The 8,656-nt window shown below is 39.0% G+C and overlaps 1 protein-coding gene across 1 annotated transcript in view; it reads right to left on the bottom strand.

Annotated features, from left to right (window-relative positions):
• Positions 1 to 637: 637 nt before the first annotated feature.
• Positions 638 to 8,656, bottom strand: part of FNDC7 (fibronectin type III domain containing 7) — a gene marked incomplete at its 5' end in the record, with an annotated part of 11,317 nt that continues 3,298 nt past the window's right edge. Inside the window, 8 exons of the mRNA XM_009868994.1 lie at positions 638 to 684; positions 1,181 to 1,210; positions 1,694 to 1,954; positions 2,528 to 2,782; positions 3,649 to 3,903; positions 4,331 to 4,588; positions 5,246 to 5,500; positions 7,779 to 8,039. Of these exons, the coding sequence (XP_009867296.1) occupies positions 638 to 684; positions 1,181 to 1,210; positions 1,694 to 1,954; positions 2,528 to 2,782; positions 3,649 to 3,903; positions 4,331 to 4,588; positions 5,246 to 5,500; positions 7,779 to 8,039 (1,622 nt within the window). The remainder of the gene's footprint in view (positions 685 to 1,180; positions 1,211 to 1,693; positions 1,955 to 2,527; positions 2,783 to 3,648; positions 3,904 to 4,330; positions 4,589 to 5,245; positions 5,501 to 7,778; positions 8,040 to 8,656) is intronic.

Raw genomic sequence — 8,656 nt, forward strand, 5'->3', positions numbered from 1 at the left:
TTTAAAAATTGTCTCATCAATTGAGGCTCGAATTTGATGTCCTGGATTGCACAGATGTCATCTTTCCAGCTTCACAGAAAGAAAGACTGAGAAGAGAATTTAGGAGAATGGTGTTAATAACAACCTCAATGTCCCAGGTAGCTGTAGCAGAACAGCAGCAGAGAGGAGATGATCAGCCTTGGGGTGGGAGGAGAAAAAGTCTGCCGTGACTTCTTGCCATCTGTCTGAGACAAAGGCAGTAAGTAGACGAGAACACCAGTAGTTTGGCTGGAGAACAAGCAATTTTAGCTAGTGGAAAGTAAACAAATGCTGAAGAGTATCTCCATCTGTTTGGATTCTGAAAGATTTTCTGTGGAACTGTAAGATAGTACTAGAAAAGGCCTAATGATGTGAAAGAGCATTTTACTGTAAATGGAGGGTAGGACAAATCAGTCTTGATAGTAGGAGCAGACAAGATGAGGTTTCTGCGGTATATAGGATGGATTTTGACAAACAAGTTATATTTAGGATACACAAGACTGGTGAAGTTCATCCCTCCAGTACCAAAGATTTAAGCAGCAGAAAAATTTTGATGAATGCATCCTAATCTGAATTACAACTCATAACTTACCTCCTTATCCCAACCAGGTTTTTTCATCTAGATGTGTTGCTCTGCGTTGCTCTTTCCTCTTCCTCTATAAATCACTGTAACAGAATTCAGAAACTAAGACAGTTTCAGTTATGGAAAAGAAACTCTCTTGAGAAATGTTTGTTTCAGTGGCTGCTTTTGAAGTTGTTTTACATGGACAAATAAAGCACAAGACTACCTTGTTGAAACCCCAGAAGAAATAAAGTAGCATAGGTTGACATAAGCCACACATGCGTTTTAAAATAAAAACCAGAAGTGCGCTTTAGCTTAATTTGTCATGGGATATGACAAGACTATAAAAGATAAGCCTGCCTTTTATTATGTGCTATCGAGTAAATGATATAGAACACGTGATGGTATACAGGGCACAATATAGGGTAAGATTTTTTTTTTTTAAATTATACAATATGAGGTGGTGAGACAAACCTGCATAATACTGTTGCAAGCCTTGATATCAAATTACATATTATTTGCATTTTATTTGGAGTTACATGATACTAAGATGTTTTACAAACATCATGGATTTGGAATCAGTGTACTGATGGCTCTTACCCATTCCAACAGAGCTTCCAGAACAGGTCACTGCAATGAGAGGCAACAGCAGTATGAATGTTAGGTGTCAGGTTTTAAGCAAGAAAACATTAGTCTATAGAGCATAGTCCATGCTACACAACTGCAGTCCCATCAGATAGCAGTAGTTTTATAATGGATTAAATTTATGCCCTGGGAAAGGAATTCCAAGGAAATTACTACCTCTTTAAACAATTTTTACTTAAAAGGTGCTTAGAAGTGGTTCACAGAAGTTCTTGATTTGTTTCTTAACTCAAAACCAATAATTCTATAAAACAAATAGGAAAAAAAATAGTATGCCCAGTCCCAAAATGCTTCTGTGAAGTTCCTGTCACAGATAGTGCAAGATAGCACCCAGGAAGTTTGCTCTGGAATCAATACTAGAATAGAAATGTTCTATTCTGTGCCACCTTTACTCGCATAACTTCAGATGACGTCTTGACCAACTGGCATGCATGGACAAAAATACATCATTTAAAGAAATTTAAGTTTTACCTGAATATATTTTCTTAGCACAAAATGTAAGCTTCGGCTCCTTATCAGTAACTGGAGATACTACCACTGTGTAGACGTCCCCACATGGTATCTCGGTGATATCACAGTGACTTAAGCCTGGGCTAGGGGTACAGGTGAAATTCCCTTTGGAGCCATGTAAATGTGTACTGTAGTTTATCGTTTCATCAGAAGCTCGCCAGTGTACCCTGATACCGTTATTGCCGAGTCTATAGAGCTTCACTCCAGAAGGGCAGCAAGCACCTAATAAAATAAGAAATGTTAATAAGCAAGTTTTGTGAACAGACAATACATTACAAATTCCTAGAGTGCATTTAAAACCAGATGGTTAGTATCACACTAGATACCAGCTTTTTGATGAGAAATTTGTATTTCTCGGAAAGCCAAAATAATCCTTGAAATGAGCTAGGGAAGAAAATGTTCTGTCAGACTCATTATGCAGCTGGAATTCAGCCACTGTTTTACACATTGGAGTATTGTTGCTCGCTCCTGACTATGGAGGCACCAGGGCTACTCTAGAGTGCCCAGAATCTCTTTGTGGTGTCTAAAATTTAATTGTGCCATAGCAAAATTTAAATTAAACTGTTCTGGAGTAATATTACCAAACTTCTTTATATTGCACTTGATGGCCATTATAAGAACAGGGATTAAATGATATGTGAAAATAATCCCAAGTGCATTTATTTCAAAGAGAAACTGCACGTCTATTAATTATGCACTGAATTTCAGCTGCACTATTTGTATGAGAGAAACGCTTCACCAAGTCAGTTGTACATTGAGTCTTTTACTTCCCAATTGCATTTACAATTTACATACTGGAAGAATATCCTTGGTAGGTGCAACTGGATGTCAAACCCGTTTCACTGATTGCTTTCAGAGACACGGTATAGTTGGTGCTGCACGTGATGCATCCCAGGAGACAGTAGTTTTGAAGAGTGTGGCATTTTGCCTGTCCTCTTGGTGACTCCAGTGTCGTTACATATGTCTGTGCACCCATCCCAGCAGACCAGCTGATATTCGTTACAGACTGTGCCACTTGAGTTAGTATCAGGTCAGTAGGGCAACAAGGAGCTGAAAAAGGACAAAAAAAAATAGAGAAGTTAATTTTGTTTTGTACTTGGCAAATGGAAGGTATTTTAGGGGACTGCAACTAGAATAAGGGGGGTTGCAATGAGATCAAGAGCAAAGGAATGAAGACGTGTGTACTTTTCAGGCAAACCGTAGCATGCTGAAAAATATGTGACTAATCTGGCAAGCTTCTAATAAACAGAATGCCGATATAAGATCAATTTGTGAGTTATAACCCTGGAATTATTATAAGATGATTATTTGCCCAGATAATACTAACTACTAAAATTTTTCATCAGAATATCAGTGCACATCTGTAGTTTAATTAAACTCTGTCTCTACCCCTCCAGTCCACCTCTGTCTCTGTTTAAGGTCTCTTCCTCTACATTGTAAAATGACTGCAGCTAAACTGCCTGTTAAAAATAGATCCTGATGTACATTAATCTCTGAACTGTGCCTGGGGATTATCTGGGTAAGTGGTATAGGACAAAACTCTGCTGGCAAATAATGAGTAGGATGTACTTTAATCTGTTCCTAACACTGGTTATTTGTGGACATGGACATCACCTCATTGCCTCTCCATTAAAAGTCAAAATGCTGACAAGGAAGTTATGCATTACAGTAGTGGAAGGTGTCGTATTTTAGTGAGCTGTGCCAGATGATAATTGGTTGCACTAAGGCTTCTCAGTATGAGGCAAGTGATCCTTCTCACACACACAAAGATACATACACATTTAAGCAGAGGCCGTCTAGTGACAGAGAGTATAATATGCACATGTTGCAATTAAAAGGCCAAAACTACATAAAAGGTCATAGAATTATTTTAATATACTGCTAAATATTTTCCACTGTATACACTTCCCACACACCTGTCTCTAAAGGAACACTGTAGCTTGGTAAACTCTGTCCTGCCGGTGATCTTGCTATAGCACTGACTGAGAAAGCTGATCCACAGGGAAGATTAATTAGGGTACAGGAATTTCCGGAGCTTGCGCAGTGCCGAAGTCCAGCATCTCCTCTGGCAGTGACAACGTATGTAGCTTCTTCATTGTTAGATTGCCAGTGCACACTCATTACAGAGCGAGCCTTCTTCGAGATATTTTTAATTTCAGGACTGCAAGGAGCTGTAATATTTCATATTAACAGTATTTAAACAGATTGTTCATGCATACTATGCAAGTTACATGTGAAAAGTAAATCCCTGTTAGAACTGACAAACTACTTTGAAAAAGTATATGATCCTTAAATGTTCACTCCTCGTGAGAATTTAGAACTTGTGACAGAACTGGTAGCAAAAGGATTCTGCGTACAAAACCAGAGATGGACTGTGAATATGATTTTCAAAAATGGGGAGCTATCAGAAGCTTTCAGTCCAAATTTGGTTTTAGGTCCCTGCTTACCATATATTTTTTTTAAGACTTCCAGTATTTTAATGATTTTTTTTTTAATCAGTTACTGTAACTTATCACTCTAGGAATACTCTTCACACATGAATCGCTGTAGCATCTAATTATTTTTTCTGCTAAAGGAAAAGAGGAACGATCACAATACCTGTCGCCACGTACTTAGATGCACACGACATGTTGCTGCCGCGGGCCTCGCTGAAAGAATAAACGGCGATCCGATAGCGGGTGTTGCACTGCAGAGCGGAGAGGGTGCAAGCAGCGGCGGTGTCATTGCAGAGCAGCGCGCCGCTCCCACCCACGGCCCGCGTTTGGTACATTTCGGCACCACGGACCGGGGCCCAGGTGACCCGCACGGCGTCACCTGACACGAAGGTGGCCCGCAAGTCGCTGGGGCAGCAGGGTGCTGGGAACAGAGAAGGCAGAGAGGGAAATCTGAGTGTGAGTTGAAAACTGGCACAGAACCCGAGAGCCTTGTTTCGTTTATCTGCGTGTCTTGAATCTCCAAAGATGACTGATACTGTGCAAACCACCTCGTTCATTTCAGACTCACTTCTTGAATTAATTCAGGACCCCCGCTTTCAAATCAATAGGGGCCATTCCATTGTACAGGTAAGAGATAGAAATTAGATGTTTCCTTGATTTAAAATCTCAAAACATCTAGAGGTTAAATAATGCTAACAGTGTTCTTCACAGCCTCCCACTGAGCTTGTCATCTTTTCATTTTCTGAATCTTAAAACTCTCTGTGAGGAAGTTTAAGACTTGGGTACACCCTTCCTAAGGTGACAGTAAAAACCACACCAGGACTAGAATTCAAATATTATGCCAGGACGGTGTTATTCATATGGCCTTGCCTGACGATTGCAAATTGTTAAACTGTTTTCATACTGTAAGCATGTTGTTGCACTTGCCTATGCAAGTTAAGTTCAATTGCAATGTGAAGTGGTTCTTTTCTCTGCCATAAGGATAGTTGTCATCTTCCAATAAAAATGTCCAGTCGGCTCTACCATAAACACAGTTAAGGGATCCAAAATGAATTTGCAAAAATATATTGTTACTTACCAGTAGTATAATTGAATACATCACCTGAAGGACTCTGCCCTGCCCTGTTATATGCAAAGACACTAATGAAATAAGTGAAGCCACAGTCTGACTGAAAATGGCATTGAGTACGTGATGTGTTGCAGTGCACTTCCAAGCCATCATCACTCTTCACAAAAACCACGTAATAATGACCAAAATTGGCGCTAGACCATGATACCAACAAGCGGCCAGGTTCCTCCTCTTCAATTAATATATTTACTGGTGCACAAGGAACTGAAAAACAAACACATTCCAAAAAAATAAAGGAAAAGAGAACTGTAATCAGAATATTTTTATTGAAGTTACACTTTTGGACAATAAAAGAAAATCAGAAATATATAGAATTATTTTATTCAGCTTGAACAGTTGTTATGTCTTGGTCAAGGAAACAGCAACTTACCCGCATTTACAGAGGATGCTCCTTGCATTTAGATGAAAAGTGAGTACGATTTTTACAGAACAAAATAGATACTACTGTTATGTTTTACAGAAGAGAGATGTGCTTAAGGAGCCCTTGTGAACAAACACAGTGGCACCAGGCAGTATTTCAAAAGGAACTGGCACAGTTGGTGCTCACAAATAGAGTTTTAGACTACAATTAGAATACGAGCTTGAATAGCAGCTGGCATCCAAAAGCCTTTATATGAAAACCCTTTACCTACTGGTATGAAACTCACTGGCTGTGTCTGAAGAGAGCTGTCCTTTGCTCAGATTTCCTTTCTGATGGCATCCCAAAATGTCACATTAAACTGTGACCTTCATAGCTTTTACTTAGATAACGTTTACTTTCTAATTCAAAAAGTTTAGCTTGCTACTATTAGAATAAATATACATGAAGCTGAAGCAAAGTTGTCTGAGAGGATTACAGCCACAGTTTAAAAGATGTCTCTTGCTTAAGGCTCTCTCATCCTGTTAGATCCATCTCTGAGTTGCTCACGTGGATGATCTCTAACTCATCAATGAGAAGTCAAAATGCAGCAGGTTGCATCAAATAATTAAATAATCTTGTCTCTGTTGTGTAGCACATAGTAACAAAAATGGTTTAGGTTTTACTTGTGTGAGCAGTTCATCCAATAGGTCAGGAAGCAATAACCTCTTGACATGGCAGCAATGTCAACCTTTTGTCCTGACAAAGCTGCTACCTGAGAATGGTCTGTGACTGGTACCTTCAGTCTTGTGGTGCTACTTAACCAAATGTGGTTTTATTGACCTCCATTCTGACTAACAACTAGATTTAGCCTAGAAAAGTTCTCATCCTATGGCCAGCCCTTAATCATAGAATCATAGAAGGTGCTGGGCTGGAAGGGACCTTTAAAGGCCATCTAGTCCAACCCCCTGCAGGTTGCTCAAAGCCCCATCAAGCCTGATCTCTCCTCACAGATTTCTCCCAATCCCTTTGTGACGGACCTGATACATCTGCTATTCCTTGCATTCATTTTACACTCTGAAAATGGACTTTAGAACAGGTACTCCTGGTAAGAGGAAAATGCAGGCTTACTGGTTTGGTCATCATTGCAAGTTATTTGCACGGAAAGCTGAAGAAAGTTTAAGCTATTATTCCCAAAATAGAAATGTATATGGTACAGTTCATGCAGGAAGTTTAGAAGCAGAAATAACTACTTGAGAAGCACTCATGAATTGAAATGGACTAATTTACAGGTGACATTAAAGAAATGTATGTTAAAATTCCGTAAGCTATGTAAGGATCTATGACACGTACTCGTTTTCAAGCTTACTGCATCAGTAGGCTTACTGGATCCAGCATCGTTGTACGCTGTGACAGAGACAGAATATTCAGAGCCGCACTGGAGTGATGGCACCACGCAGGAGGCAGATGATGTGTTACACTTCAGGTTCAGGGGTCCGCTGCTGGCTGTCACACTGTAAGCTAGAGCTCCTTCTGTTGGCATCCAGGAAACAATAGCTCTTAAAGTACCACTATTAAAAGCTACTTGAACATCCGCTGGTGCATTAGGACCTAGGGTTATCAGTTTGGGACACATAAATATAACTCAGCATATGGCCTACAGACATGATCTTCTTCATAACTTGCAAAGTAAATACAATTTCTGTGGCTCAGACCTTACCCTCATAAAGACAATTTTTTACAGAAATAGTTCTAGCTGTACACTGTCACAAGCTTTCTGTTGAAACTCTTTGCCTTATTTGAATATTTGCTTCTCACAGTTAGAAAAATCCTCAAATCAGTCTAAGCTTGTGGAATTTTCACCCAGGCCTGTCTAGGTACAACTTTAGTGGTAGTTAATGGTATCTTTGCCTCAGTAATATTGAAATAGACACATCATCTGAGCTTTCACAAACTCTGAGATGGTTACCCCTTGATTTTCAGATCATGTAATTTTTACAAATTAAATGATCTGAAAATCTACTGAATGTGTCTTCGACAAACATAGCGCAATAACACACATACACAAATACTTCGTGGTGTATATGTACTTATTAATTTATTTTTTTTAATGCTTACTTGGTTTCAGAAAAGAAAATTTCTTACTTGTTCTTTGGTTATATGTGAAATCATCTCCAGGTACCCCGTTGACATTCCAGGCGTATGCCTTGATAGTATAGAGAGTTCCTGGATCTAGATTTGTAAATATCAAGGAGGTGTTGGTGGTGTTCTCCTTCAGCATTCTGCCCAAACCATCCGATCTCATGAGGAACACAGAGAATCCAGCTGCCATATACACAGCTTTCCAGCTCACTGCAATGGAGTCACAACTTGGAGAACTGACAGACAGAACTGGAGCAGCCAGGACTGTTGAGAAAGAACGATTGGGCTTTTGGTTTGTCGGTGATACTGTGTGAAAGGGCCAAACTTGAAATGAATACATAGGAACAACACAAAACTCAGAGAGAAATTCAGCAAATACAAAAAGAAGTGAATGCAGGACTGGCAGAATGAATACGGAAAGTAATTTGGTGCATCCATTATGATAGTACAGAAGTTGTAAAGTGAATATAACTCAAACACAAAATATGAAAGGTTGAGTGTGTAGAAGAATGAAAATCACCAGGAAGATACTGCATTTCCTGTCCTCTAAGTTTTACATTGTCTTGATTATTTTATACTTTTAGTTGTTTCTTCATTTCTATTCCCTCAAGTTATACCTTTTGTTACAATAAAATTTGACTTTCTTAAAATTCAAGTAAAACTTCCTGTTAAACATTTATCTTACAGTACTGGCATAAAGTAAACCATTAATTCTGACTCTTGTCCTGGTCATTAAATCAGATGGCTAGTCGTCAAAAAAGGAAGGGAGAATTTGATCAACACAATTTAAAATACAAGATTATAATAATTCAGTAGTGGTACATGCCTGGGCTATACTGTTTGTTTTCTGTTAAAAAAAAAAGAAAAGAAGGCTTGCAGGA

This window comes from Apaloderma vittatum, unplaced genomic scaffold, assembly GCF_000703405.1.
Source record: "Apaloderma vittatum isolate BGI_N311 unplaced genomic scaffold, ASM70340v1 scaffold43314, whole genome shotgun sequence".
NCBI classification, from domain to species: domain Eukaryota; kingdom Metazoa; phylum Chordata; class Aves; order Trogoniformes; family Trogonidae; genus Apaloderma; species Apaloderma vittatum.